This window comes from Typopeltis vanoorti, chromosome 19, assembly GCF_054136105.1.
Source record: "Typopeltis vanoorti isolate ZY-2024b chromosome 19, IOZ_Tvanoo_1.0, whole genome shotgun sequence".
Taxonomy (NCBI): Eukaryota; Metazoa; Arthropoda; class Arachnida; order Uropygi; family Thelyphonidae; genus Typopeltis; species Typopeltis vanoorti.
Window position 1 is genome coordinate 93622748 of NC_143567.1, and position 15504 is coordinate 93638251.

Here is a 15504-nt window from a genome sequence, read left to right on the forward strand (position 1 = left end):
CAAGTAAAACATTTCAGCTACTTGGGCATGATTTTTTGTGAAGATTGTAAATTAAATATGGAAATGGACAACAGAATCAACAAAGCTGGTATGGTAGGAAGTCAACTGAAGAAATTTATATGGAGTAAGAGAGAAATTAGTCACAACACTAAATTAGCTTTATACAAGACAGTGTTCAAACTAATTTTAATTTAGGGATCTGACAGTCGGGTTAGAAGTAAAACACTTGACCAAAGACTAGAGACCGCATATATGAGAATCCTGAGAAAGATTAGGGGCATGAACAGGTGACATAAATGGCAATATCATATTAAAAACAAGGATATTAGGAAAGAGCTTAACATTGTTAGCATTGAGGAATATATCAGCAGAGCTAATCTCAGGTGATATGGTCACTTAAACAGAATAGGAGAGGAAAGATTGACAAAACAGATCTTCTCTGCCAGGTTGGAAGGAAAAGGATGTAGAGGAAGACATTTTGGTTGGTGATTGTTGATTTTATTTTGTTGAAGGCAGCTCTTTTTCTCCTTGCTATTTTATATCCCGTTATTCATTTTTATGAACTCTTTGAGGTAGATGTAATCTTCAACTTTTTCGATGTATTTGTTTTTCATCCATCTTGTTTTGTCCGGATGTATTTCGAATCCAAATTTTTTGCAGTTTTGGCTTATGTCATTCAGCAATGGTTCTAATGGTTCAGGGGAGTGAGATATTAATACCACATCGTTGGTAAATAATAGGATATTTAAAATTTCATGTCAGTTTTTGAAATGATGCTGTCCAGAATAGATGTGAAGAGATTAGGTGATAAGAAATCGCCCTGACGTACTCCTCTACTTAAGTTAATTTTAATCGGGTGATTGAAAAGAGTGATTTGTTGTGCCTTCTTTGTAGCTATCTTTTATGAGCTGGATATATGCTGTTTCTACTCCTTGTTCTGTTAAAGAATACTATTTTCAAATCACCCGATTAAAATTAACTTAAGTATCGGAGTACGTCAGGGTGATTTCTTATCACCTAATCTCTTCACATCTATTCTGGACAGCATGTGTCTATTTATCTTAAATTATTAAATAATTCAAATTATTAAATGTGTCTATTGTCTAAAAGCCTTTTTTGAAACCAGCCTGTTCTCTGCGGGTGTTTTCCTTGATCGAGGTTTATATTCGTTTAGGATGATTCTGAAGAATATTTTATTTGTGTGATAATAGACAGATGTCTTCTTTATTACCTTTTTTATGCACAATTATGATCTTTGATGTTTTCCATTCAATAGGTGCTTTCCTTAATTGTATATATCACATAAATCTTTCTGCTAGAGCTTTAAAGAGTACTTGTCCAGCCATTTTTAATTCATTAGATTTTATACCGTCAATTCCTGGTGATCGGTCATTTTTCATATGGTAGATAGCCATTTTTACTTCTTCGGGTAGGATAGATGGTATTTCCAAATTTTCATCTGGTACAGGAGCTGTGACTACCTGTTTAGATGAGTAAAGGTTTTCGTAAAACAATTTTATTATTAAATCGTTTTACGATTTATTAATAAAATTATTATTAAAGTGATTATTAAAGTTAGTTAAATTTTTGTCAATGTCATTTTTTTTTCAATTTCCAGTTGGTTTCTTCCATATGTTTTCTAAATTCTTCTGGATTTATCAGTTTTGAGCATTTTAAATGGCTGAACTGTGCTTGTATGCGTTCCTCATTCTTTTTATGTATTTTGAAAGTGGCTCTTATTGGGTGGTGGTCTGAATGAATATCATTGAGGAATTGCCAAGTCCATCTTTTTCCAGTTTTCTTTTTAAAGAAACTATTCATGATGTAAAGCCTTTTTGCTTCAACAAATTCTGTAAGGAGTTCGCCTTGTTCATTTCTTTCCCCTTTCCCCCCACGGTCACAATGATATTATTTAAAACTAAATTTTGGATTAAAGATTTGAGCTGAGCAGAATGTTTAATGTAAGATGAAGTATTACCAGTAAGTGGGATTAAAGATTTGGCTAACTTAAGAGGAAGAATCGGTGCAGTAGCATCCACTACGGGACAGAGAGAGTTATCAGGTTTTACGAATTTGAGGCAATCAATATATTGGGAAGAGGGAAGGGGACTAAATGGCCTGAGTTTCAACTATTTTAGAAAGTCAAGAAGTGACATTTTTTAAAAGCTTTTTTTTAATGTTTTCTTTTTTTTTCCCCTGAGAATTGGCTGATCATAATATCAAGGTTTATAAGTAGTGCAGTCTCTGAGCAACACATTCATTTTTTGATTATAAGCACTAATACTGATGACTACAGTAGTGTTACCCTTGTAGGCTCTAGTGATTATGTTTTTGTCTTCACATAATTTATGGAAAATATGCAACTGGCAGTCAGAGATTTCTTTTAGGCACTAACGGTTATGCAAGTATGTTAGCTACATCGAGCCTGATGTTACTGGCAACAGTATGAGGTAAGAGGCAGATGCCGTGTTCTATGTGCAGCATGATGTCTAAGAATAGGACTTAACAAGTCACTACTACAAAGTTGTGGCTGAGGCTAAGGATGCTAATGGCTGCTTTGTCAAGTCTTTCTGATGAAAGGTTAACAAAAAGTTGAAGAGCAACTATGTGGCTGAGAACAGACCTACTAAGATTGTCATACTTTTTGATACGTTTATCCTTAATTTTTTGGAATTCCTTATAGGCAGATTTTTCAGAAATATCCCACAGAGAAAACTAAGGCTGTGTTAATAATATACAGAGAGCTTTAGATGAACGAAATTTCATCTTAAACATAACACAGGAGGATACAATTCAATCCTGTGGCATTTTAAGAAGGCTAGCCAATTAGGTTTCCCTTGATACAGAGTTTCTCCTTACCGTATTGTTTAGCAATGCATGCTATGTCCTTCCCCCCCATAAAGAATTAACAATCTAGTATTTAGACTTATGTGCTGGTTTAAACTCATTATTAGGTTTCATGGAATGAATACAACAGAGAGAAACAATAAAACACAATTTTATTGGATACTATATTTCATCTCTATCACTCATCAAGGATACAATCTTAAAACTGTAAAAGCACATACAAAAACACTAAAAACCTAAACTATTAAACCTAATAATGACACAAACACTTCGGCTTCAACACTGGCAGTTACATAGGAATTTGTAAGATTACAGAGGATTTATAAGATTTTTGCTGCTGTGACTAAGTTCAGGAACGTGGTACTTATTGTTATATACAGACAGGAAAATCAGCAGTAGAGCACACGCCAATTAACAGAAAAAAATGTTATCATCATCATCAAATACCTGACATGTATCCTCAAGGGGTGTACAGGATATGATAGTACTACATGAAAAATTTACATCATTACTAACTTCCAATCTACAATTTTTCTCCAAATCGGTCTGTTACTTGTCAAGACTTCAACATTATCAGATCATATATTTCTATCGTCTAAGACACTTTGTACCTTATCAATCCACCTATATCTTGGTCTTCCTCTGGGTCGTTTTCCTGCCAACCTGGCAGAGAACACTTGTTTTGCTAATCTTTCCTTGCCCATTCTGTTTAAGTGACCATACCACCTCAGATTAGCTCTGCTAATGCATTCCTGGATGCTGACAATGTCAAGTACTTTCCTAATATCCTCATTTTTAATATGATATTGCCATTGATGCCATCTATTCATGCCTCTAATCTTTCTCAGGACTCTCATATCTGCGGTCTCTAGTCTTTGGTCAATTGTCTTACTTCTGATCTAGCTCTCAGATCCATAAGTTAAAACTGGTTTGAACACTATCTTGTATACAGCTAATTTAGTGTTCCGACTAATTTCTCTCTTATTCCATATGAATTTATTCAATCGACTTCCTACCATACCAGCTTTGTTGATTCTGTTGTCTATTTCTATATTTAATTTACCATCTTCACAAAAAATCGTGCTTAAGTAGCTGAAATGTTTTACTTCTTCCACAGGTTCCCTGTTCACAACACAGTTGACATTTTCAACAATTCTACCTAGTTTCATTGTCTTTGTCTTTTTAACGCTGACCATCATACCATATCTATTACAACAGTTCAATTTCGTCATAGAATCTTGCAAACTTGTAGTGGATTTATTTAGAAGTATAACATCATCCGCATAAAGAAAAGGACTGACATTAACATCTCCAATTTTGATATCATGTTTAATATCACTTTCCTTCATAATGTGATCTATATGGATGATGAATAATAGAGGGGATAATGTACATCACTGTCTCACAACAGATTTAACATTAAACCATCTTCCTGTACTTTCTTCAATTCTAACTGCTGACTTACAACTCAAATAAAACTAAGTATTGCTTGATATAATGCCCCATTCACACCATATAACTGTAGCATATTGAATAGCTTCTCTCTCTCGGCACCTTGTCATATGCCTTTTCCTGGTCAACAAAATTTAAATACAGAACTTTTTTATATTCCCATGCTTTCTCAACTATTTGCCTTAAATTGAAGATCTGATCCTGACAGCCTCTATTTACCCTGAATCCAGCTTGTTCTTCACCAAGCTTTTCTTCCACAATTCTTCTCAACCGTTTATCAAGTATGCTTGCGTAAATCTTGCCAGGAACACTCAGTAGAGAACTACCTCTGTAATTCTCACATTCAGTTTTATTTCCCTTTTTATATATGGGTGCTACAAAAACTCTACTCCAATCATCGGGAATTCGTACCTCTCTCCAGGCTTTCTGAACTATGCAGTGCAGCCACTGTAAGACTTTTATACCACCATACTTCAACATTTCTGGTCGAATATCATCAACTCCTGCTGCCTTTCCACATTTCAAGCCTTTGATGGCTTTTTCTACTTCAAGTATGGATATGTATTTATTCCTGACTGTATGCCTGTTCAGTATTTTTTACCACTGTGCTATCACTGCTTGTTTCATTTAGCAATTTTTCGAAGTAATTACTCCATACTTCACCCATTTTCATGTCACCTTTATCATCTCTAATTCCTTTAACAGCACTCTTTACTCCATTTCTAAGCTTCTTCAACAATCTCCAGAATATTTTGCACCTTCTTGATATTTATTTTCCATGTTCTTGTCAAAGTTCTCCTATGACTTTTGCTTAGCTAGTTTTACACAGTGTTTAGCTTTCTTCCATTTGTTTCTGTATTCTTTAAGAGCACAAGCTGACTTATTTGCCAGGAACTTTTGATATGATTTCTTTTTTTCCTTCCCTGCCTCTTTAACTTCATGTGTCCACCATGAAGGTCTGATTATTTTTCTATCCTTGCAGACAACCTCAGCAATTGTCTCTCTAGCTGAGTCAATCAGGGTTTTCTTCAAGACTTGCCAATCTCCATGGTTTGGTTCCTGTTCTCAAACTCTTTAATTTTTTCTTCAATAATCTTCAAGGAATACGAAACGTCTCTTTGTAACTTTGTTACATGTTATTCTTTTCAATATGAAATTCAATTTTATCCTGCTCAAGACTAAATAGTGATCACTTCCAATTTCAAATCATCTGTACACTCTGGTGTCCTGCACTAGGGAGAAAACATCACTATCAACAATAACATAGTCAATGAGACGTTTTGTATTTCTTGCCTCTTCTCTCGATGTGAATTTATTCACATTTTTATGTTGGAACATGGTGGTGGTAGTAATAACTAGTCCATGTCCTGAGCAGAAATCCAACAGGTATTTGCCATTATTATTAGCTTTGCTCTTTTCTCCAAATTTTCCCAAAATATTTTTGTATGGATGACAATCATTTCCTACTCTGCTATTTAGATCCCCAACAAGGAACAACTTTTCGTTTTTAATTGTGTCAGTTGCTTTCTCTAAAGCATGAAAAAATTCATCCACTGCTACCTTAGTAGAATCTTCTGTGGGACCATAGGCACAAATAAGTCTCATTGTCCAATTCCCAATTCTGATATTTGCCCACATCACTCTACTTGAGACTGCTTTGCATTCAAGAAGATTAGCTTCGTATTTTGTGTTGAATACTATGGCTACTCATTATTTTCCTTGTCATTTCCTGAATATAACATTTTGTATTTATTGCTCAGAAAGATCTCCCCAGTTTTTGTCTTTGTTTCAGTCACCCCTATTATGTTCAATCTGGTACTTATCCAATTCCTCAACTGGCTACATTTCTTTGCCATTCAGGCTTCTTACGTTGATAGTACCGATCTTTAACTCTGGTGATGTTGAGTTGGGGCATGCTTTCAGATTTGTTCCAGTAGTTGACTTTTTGCTGTTCACCCTGGTTCTCTGGCAAAAACAACGGGGGCCTTGTTTAACTGGGCCATGCCCCAGCCGGCATGAAATTTTGTCCCAAAATTTAATGCAATTTGGGATTTTGTCCTAAATCCCAAATTGCCAGCCTATCCTCGTTCGTTCAGTATCCAGGTAGATACCAACATGGTGCACCACGAGAAGGTGAGGATTAGGTCAGAAGGCCTGGTCAGTTCTCTGCATTCCTTTAAAGGCTATGTAGAGGTCTCCTCTCAGTTATACAGCTTTGACCCTTAAGCACCCCAGGGGAAGAAAAAAAAAAAAAGTGTTATTATTACTATTTTTATTATTACAGGCAATTGGTTGTGTGGTGCAGAGTCCTTGGACTCAATGGAGATGTTACCTAATACTAATATCAGGTGGCCATAGCACTCCATTCAGGCTGACAGCTAACTAGTGAACCAGCACAAAATTTTCAAGTCCTGTATAGAAGATCAGCATGCACTTCACAGTGCACTGACTCTTAATAACAAGCTGCAGAACAGTTAAAAGTTGAAGTCCATAGTGGTATTTCACACTAACTACAAAAAAAATTCCTTACAAAGATTATATACTGTTCTTAAATGTATAATCTGCTTGTCAAATTGATCACAGTATTTAAGAATTCTTTACCATCAAATTCCTGATATGAATCTCATGAGGGTTTATCGTATATTATGATAGTGTTGAAATTATTATTGACTTCCTATTGACAATTTTACTGCAAATAAATATTTTGTCTGTAAGGACTGCAATATTGTATCCTATATTTCAGGCACTTCTGAAGCACTTCTTATTGTATCAATCTACCTAGATCTTGGCTTCCTCTGGTCTTTTTTTCCCCCATATTTTTTTTTTTTTTTACAGTATTATATATACTGAATTAAAAGTTTCATATAGAAGTTTTAAATTTCATTATATAATAAAATCATCTAAAATATATAAATATATTTGTTTTCAATTATTAATTGCAAATTGAGCTTTATGTAGTTCAGTGGACGTGGCACGTGCAACCAAGATGCTAGCCCATCCAAAGGGAAAAAATGTGCTAAGTTCATTTCTAGTTGCCTCCTAGAGGAACTTTTTCTAAGCCTTTTTTAGACTGGTTCCTGAGTTAGTTGATCTTTGGTACAGGCAAGCAGGTTTTTTTTTTTTTTTCTTCCAGAAACTTGGGTTTTTCATCCTATTAACTCAAGAAAATCAAGCACAGAAAACCCACACTATTTCAAACAGTAAACGCAGTGTTAGGATTAGAGACCGCAATATGGAAGCACTTGTCAGCTGCCTCTCTTCACCAGACGGCATGTAAAATTAGTGATAGTACTGGCCAGCTATCTCTGATTGGCTATAGATTGAACTTTTCCCTCAGTCTCCAAAAGTTAGATAGGTGTAAACAACCTCGCCAGCTCACTATAGGGAATAATAAAAAAATATTTTTAAAAAGGGCATTAGCAGATAATGTTTTAAAAAACAGGGGTGCTTAAGGGTCAAAGCTGTATAACTGAGAGGAGACCTCCACATAGCCTTTAAAGGAATGCGGAGAACCGACCAGGGCTTCTGACCTAATGTCCAATCCTCACCTTCTCGTGGTGCACCCTGTTGGGTATCTACTTGGATACTGAACGGACGAGGATGGGCTGGCAATTTGGGATTTAGCCGACCAAATTGTATTCTTATTGGTTAAACCAAAATATAGAATGATGGTACAACATGACAAAATTTCATGCCGGCTGGGGCGTCGCCCGGTTAAACAAGGCCCCCGTTGTTTTCGCCAGGGAACCAGGGTGAACAGCGAAAAGTCAGCTACTAGAACAAATCTGAAAATAAACCCCAACCCAACATCACCGCCGTTAAAGATCGGTACTATCAACGTAAGAAGCCTGAATGGCAAAGAAATGGAGCTAGCTGAGGAATTAGATAAGTACCAGCTCGACATAATAGGGGTGACTGAAACAAAAAAGACCAAAACTGGTGAGCTCTTTCTGAGCAATAAATACAAAATGTTATATTCAGGCAATGACAATCAAGGAAAAGAAGGAGTAGCAATAGTATTCAACACAAAATATGAGGCCAATCTTCTTGAATGGCAGGCAGTCTCAAGTAGAGTAACGTGGGCAAATATGAGAATAGGTAACTGGACAATGAGACTTATTTGTGCCTATGGTCCCACAGAAGGTTCTACTAAGGTAGAAGTGGAGGAATTTTTTGAAGCTTTAGAAAAAGCAACTGACACAATGAAAAATGAAAAGTTGGTCCTTGTTGGGGATCTAAATAGCAGAGTAGGAAATGATTGTCAGACATACAAAAATATTTTGGGAAAATTTGGAGAAAAGAGCAAAGCTAATAATAATGGCAAATATCTGTTGGATTTCTGCTCAGGACATGGACTGGTCATTACTAACACCATGTTCCAACATAAAAATTTGCACAAATTCACATGGAGAGAAGAGGCTAGGAATAAGAAAAGTCTCATTGACTATGTTATTGTTGATAGTGATGTTTTCTCCCTGGTGCAGGACACCAGAGTGTACAGAGGATTTGAAATTGGAAGTGATCACTATCTAGTCTTGAGCAGGATAAAATTGAATTTCATATTGAAAAAAATAACATGTAAGAAAGTTTTAAAGCGAATAAAAGTTGAGCAGCTGTCAGATGTGAACTGTAGACTAAAATACACAAAGATTATTGAAGAAAAAATGAAAGAGTTTGAGAACAGGAATCAAACCTTGGAGATTCAGTGGCAAACTCTGAAGAAAACATTGATTGATTCTGCCAGAGAGGCATGTGGTGAGGTTTGTAAGGATAAAAAAATCAGAACTCCCTGGTGGACACAGGAAGTTAAAGAGGCAGTGAAGGAAAAGAAGAAAGCATACCAAAAGTTCCTGGCAAATAAGTCAGCTTTTGCTCTTGGAGAATATAGAGACAAATGCAAGAATGCTAAACACTGTGTAAAACTAGCTAAACAAAAGTCATGGGAGGACTTTGGCAAGAATATAGAAAATAAATATCAAGAAGGTGGCAAAATATTCTGGAGGTTGTTGAAGAAACTTAAGAATGGAGGAAAGAGTGCTGTAAAAGGAATTAGAGATGATAAAGGTGACATGAAAACGGGAGAAAAAGATATCCTTGAAGTATGGAGTAATTACTTTGAAAAACTGCTAAATGAAACAAGCAGTGATGACAGCACAGTGGTAAAAAACACTGACCAGGCATGCAGTCAGGAATACATATCCATACTTGAAGTAGAAAAAGCCATCAAAGGCTTGAAATGTGGAAAGGCAGCAGGAGTAGATGATATTCGACCAGAAATGCTGAAGTATGGTGGTATAAGAGTATTACAGTGGCTGCACTGCATAGTTCAGAAAGCCTGGACAGAGGGACGAATTCCCGATGATTGGAGTAGAGCTCTCATAGTACCCATATATAAAAAGGGAAATAAAACTGAATGTGAGAATTACAGAGGTATTTCTCTACTGAGTGTTCCTGGCAAGATCTATGCAAGTATTCTTGAGAAACGGTTGAGAAGAATTGTGGAAGAAAAGCTTGGTGAAGAACAAGCTGGATTCAGGCCAAATAGAGGCTGTCAGGATCAGATCTTCACTTTACGACAAATAGTCGAGAAAGCATGGGAATATAACAAAGATCTGTATTTAAGTTTTGTTGATCTGGAAAAGGCATATGACAAGGTGCCAAGAGAGAAGCTATTCAATACGCTGCAGTTATATGGTGTGAATGGGGCATTATACCAAGCAATACTTAGTCTTTATTTGAGTTGTAAGTCAGCAGTCAGAATTGAAGGAAGTACAGGAAGATGGTTTAATGTTAAATCTGGTGCGAGACAAGGATGTACATTATCCCCTCTGTTATTCATTATCTATATGGATCACATTATGAAGGAAAGTGGTATTAAACATGATATCAAAATTGGAGATGTTAATGTCAGCTCTTTGCTTTATGCGGATGATGTTATACTTCTAAATAAATCTGCTACAAGTCTGCAAGATTCTCTGACTAAATTGAATAGCTGTTGTAATAGATATGGTATGAAGGTCAGCAATAAAAAGACAAAGACAATGAAAATAGGCAGAATCATTGAAAATATCAACTGTGTTGTGAATGGAGAACCTGTGGAACAAGTAAAACATTTCAGCTATTTAGGCACGATTTTTACTGAAGATGGTAAATTCAGTATAGAAATAGACAACAGAATCAGTAAAGCTGGTATGGTGGGAAGTCAATTGAATAAATTCATATGGAATAAGAGAGAAATTAGTCGCAACACTAAATTAGCTGTATACAAGACAGTGTTCAAACCAGTTTTAACTTATGGATCTGAGAGCTGGGTCAGAAATAAACCACTTGACCAAAGACTAGAGACCATAGATATGAGAGTCCTGAGAAAGATGATAGGCATGAACAGATGGCATCAATGGCAATATCATATTAAAAACGAGGATATTAGGAAAGAACTTGACATTGTCAGCATTCAGGAATGCGTTAGCAGAGCTAATCTCAGGTGGTATGGTCACTTAAATAGAATGGGCGAGGAAAGATTAGCAAAACAAGTGTTCTCTGCCAGGGTGGCAGCAAAACGACCCAGAGGAAGGCCAAGATATAGGTGGATTGATACGATACAAAGTGCTTTAGACGATAGAAATATAAGATCTGATAATGTTGGAGTCTTGACAAGTAACAGACTGATTTGGAGGAAAACTGTAGATAGGAAATTAATAATGATGTAATTTTTTTCATGTAGTACTATCATATCCTGTACACCCCTTGAGGGTACATGGCAGGAATTTGATGATGATGATGATGATGTTTTAAAAAAATGGTGTTATATTTTTTTTTTAATTAATTAATGCAACTGTATGCTTTAGGTGGTATTACTGGAACCGCCATATGATTACGTGGCACCAAAGTAAAGGGAACTGAAATATATTTTAAATAGTAAACTTGCAGGCAGTAATACTGTAATCCTTATGAAGGAATTACACAGAAATAAGATGTGTATTATTTTATGTCTGTTTATAACAGTATTCCTATGCAATACCTTAATAATGTAGTTATTAATGGCAGCCATTTTGTCACTTGACTTTTGCTGTGCATCTGGATAATGGGCATGTGAGTTAGTTGGGAGTTTTGAACAGTTATCTCCAGGTGATGAGGATGCTAACAAGAAGCCAACAAGTAAGAGAAGATAGGAAGAAGGGATGAAAAGAAAAGAAAAAAACTACCTGGGTTAAAATTCAGTGATCTTGGAAAAGTTTTTGTATGCATCTTTATATACTCTCTAAGGAGGACAGTAAAATGTATCAAGCCTTCTCACTGATACATGAAAGCCTGATACAGTACAAAATGTACCAAGCCTTTGTATATAATCAAATGTCATGTGCTCCATTAGAAAGTGGCATATGTTCCATAAAGCTAGAATCTGCAATAAAATTCTTTTTCTTGGAACTGCTAAATTAAATGTATTCCTATTCCAGAGCAATATTTTTCATGCCTAATTCAGCAAATAAAGGAAAGATGCTTTTTTTTTTTATTCGACTTATTAGAAGACACAAACAAGTATAATAGTCAAGTGATATCTTTGATTGTATTGTAAGGAATTTGAGAAATATGACTGAATGAATGAACGAATATATAAAGGAAATTTTAAAAAAATGAAGATAATGAAGACAGTGATGGTCAAGTGAAACTACAGAACTTTTAGCTCAATATTCAATCACAAGTTCAGTAGAATAATTTTAAGGAAAGATGCCATGGCCAAACAATACAGTTTTACATAAAGGCTGAATATTGCCTTTGTGCAAAACTGTATTACGCATGAACAATGTGAGAAGGCCCACAATGACCTAATGTTGCTCTACAAGAATATCTGCAAATAACTACATTCAAAGCAGAAAGAGCAATGCTTGGACCTGTACATTTTTGTAGTTTATTTAAAGATCTTTCCCCAATGTTTGATAAGGCATATGTTAGTTTACTGGTGAATATGACCAAGTGAAGTAGAAGAGCACTGATGCATTTTTTGGGATCCATGCATCACTGATCTTATAGTACAATTTGACTTTGGCTTTTATTCTTGATCATCTGACCAATCATCCCAATGATCAGCTGACTGGTTTAAGTTTACTGTACACAGTGAGCGATTTATTTAAGTATTAATCAATTATCGTGGCTATTAAATTAGATCAAAAAGAAAATTTATGTCTTGAGTTCAGAGAACAATGAAATCACCATGATACAATTTTGATACTTACTTCTTCTGCTTGTACACGAGCAAAAGGACAAATAGTAATTGCAAAAGGAACAGCTGTTTGTTTCAACATATCTGATGTACAAGGAACATTATAGATGGTTGATCTAATAAAACATGGGCTACAGATACCTGGAAATAAAGAAATACTTTTAAGCATCTTATACAATTAAGTCAAGAACAGCTTGAATACACACACACACACACACACACACATTCATAAAATTTTAAGAACAATGCTATAAACATTTTCAATAAATATATATTTGAATACATTATGGAAGAGTGTATGGTTAAATATCTATAGTAGTCACGTAAATATCTATAGTAATCACGACAACAAAAAATAAGATTGTCCTAAACCTTCATTCAAAACGAATTTTTTTAATCCTTTCACGGGGCTAACAATAAAAACCATATATATATATATATATATATATATATATATATCCATATCCATCCATCCTTTGGGCATGAATTGCCATGGTATTGCATTACTTAAAATACAATATCCAAAGTTGTTCATGTTGTTGTTCATTGTTCATGTTGTCTCTTTTTGGAGTATTTCATCTTTGGTTTCCAGAGCAGTGTTCCTTCTTAATTAACTCTTAACTCACTCACAGGGCTAAATTATCATTGGCTTGCTATTAAACTGTTCCATTTCAAGCAGAATTGGAATAGCATGGTGAAATGGTGTCTTTGGGATAATACACGCTAAAAGACATCGTCAAAGCAGAGTCACAAAGATGTGGCATTCTTTCAGTTGGGCAGACCTGAATTCAAATCCTTTCTAAGATACAAGGAGCTTTCAAAAGAGTTTTTCATCTAAAAGTAAGTTGGCTAATTTCATATTAAAGGTGCTTAGGATTTTCTCCATAAGAAACTTGTTTTACATTCTACAAAACAGTAAGCCAACCAGAGAATATGTGCAATTAAAGTTCACTGGCAGGTGCAATGAATTTGACTGCATTTGCAAAACCTTCTTAGACAATGACTACAACCCTCCCCATGTCCAAAAAATATTAAAAACCCCAAACCACACAACCCCTCTCCTCCACAACAAAGACACCAAAACTATCACTATTTCATATATCTAGGTTACATCTGAAAAAAAACACCTAACAAAAATCTTTCTAAAAAAATTCACCTTTAAAACCACTTGCAGACACATAAATTGGCATCCCTTATTTGCTCTGCCACAGTCCCTAGACCTGTCGGGTGTTTACCAGGACCCTTGCAAGTTGTAAACTATCCTAATATGGCCAAACAGACAGCACAGCCAGCATCAGAATTGCCAAACACAAAGACTACATCTATTTCCACTACTATAGCCATTCATATGCTGACCATGCTTTGGACACCTACCACAAGATACGTTGGAAAAGGTCGTTACACCACCATAGCAACAAGAATTACAAAGGACTATTCTTGGAATCTGCCTCAACCTAAGTAACTACAAAAATCCATAGCCAAATCTTAGTAAATTTGATTACATAAAAACAGTCCGAAATATGGAAAGCATTCATTCTCCATTCTTAAGATACTTTTAATGCAGTGGGGAAGAGCACTATTTAGGCTTACTTTTGGTTGCCATGCTTCAACCTCTTCCCTGTGTAGTCCTCTGTTCGTGTGTACCATTGGGGGTGTATAGAATAATTACGATAGTACTACATGAAAAAGTTACACCATTATTAACTTTCAATCAGCAATTTATCTCCAAATTAATCTGATATCTGTCAAGATACCAATATTATTATATTTTATATTTCTGTCTATTAAGGTATATTTAATACTGTATCAATCCATCTACATCTTGGTCTTCATCCACGTCTTTTTTCTTGTTTTGCTAAGCATTTCTCTTCCATTCTGTTTAAGTGACCATACCACCTGAAATTAGCTCTATTAACACAATCCTGCATGTTAACAATGGCAAGTTCTTTCCTAATAATCCTCATTTTTAATGTGATACTGCCACTGATACCATCCATTCAATCTACTAATCTTTCTCAGAACTCTCATATCAGATGTCTTCAAGTCTTTCATTTCTAACCACGCTCTCAGACCCATAAGTTAAAATTGGCTTCAACACAGTCTTGTATTTAGCTAATGTCCGTGCAGTTAGCCTAGTGGCCGTGCGCTTCGCAACCATATGACTGGGGAAGGAGTATCCCAGGTTCGATTCCCTTCAAAGACGTGAAGAATTTGAGGATCTTCCTCAGCCATAGCCAAGTTAGCCGGTCTCGGGCATGGGCAGAAGAGTTTTTCCGCCAGTTTATCTGGCGTTTTTCATCCCGCAAGCAGGCAAACTGGCTCCGTGAACACACATGGATCTACAGCCATAAATACTTACCCCCCCATGAGGGGCTCAACTCGCCCCAATAGAGACGGGAGAGAAAAAAGGAGGAAACTCCATACGAATAAATAAATAAATTTAGCCAATTTATTATTCTGACTAATTTTTTTTCTTATTCCACATAAATTTATTCAGCTGACTTCCAACCATACCAGTTTTACTAATTCTGTTGTCTATTTCCATATTTAATTTATCATCTTCATTAAAATTCGTGCCTAAGTACCTGAAATGTTTTACTTATTCTATAGGTTCTCCATTCGCAATGCAGTCGATGTTTTCAATGCTTCTGCCTATTTTCATTGTCTTTGTCTTGTTATTGCTAATTTTCATACCCAATTTATTAGAACAGTTATTCAATTTAGTCAGGGAATCTTGCAGACTTGTACTGGATTTTGTGGAATATTTTTGGTATTGAGACCACATCATGAAATTCCTGATATGTAGTATTCTCAAGGGGTTTAGGATATAATAGTGCTACGTGAAAACTTACATCATTACAGATGGGTTTTATCGAGTATTATAGCATTTCAACTGATGAAAAATTTCGTTATATGGAAGGTAGGGAGAGAACACGGGAGCACCCATGGAAGTTAAGTTTGTTCACAGTCAAGAAAAGGGTAAG

General features: G+C 35.6%; 1 protein-coding gene across 1 annotated transcript in view; it reads right to left on the reverse strand.

Moving 5' to 3' along the window:
• Sec24CD (COPII coat complex component secretory 24CD) overlaps window positions 1–15504 on the reverse strand; it is a 400801-nt gene that overhangs the window by 279025 nt on the left and 106272 nt on the right. The window contains exon 6 of the mRNA XM_090409481.1: window positions 12534–12661. Coding sequence (XP_090265607.1) covers window positions 12534–12661 — 128 coding nt within the window. The remainder of the gene's footprint in view (window positions 1–12533; window positions 12662–15504) is intronic.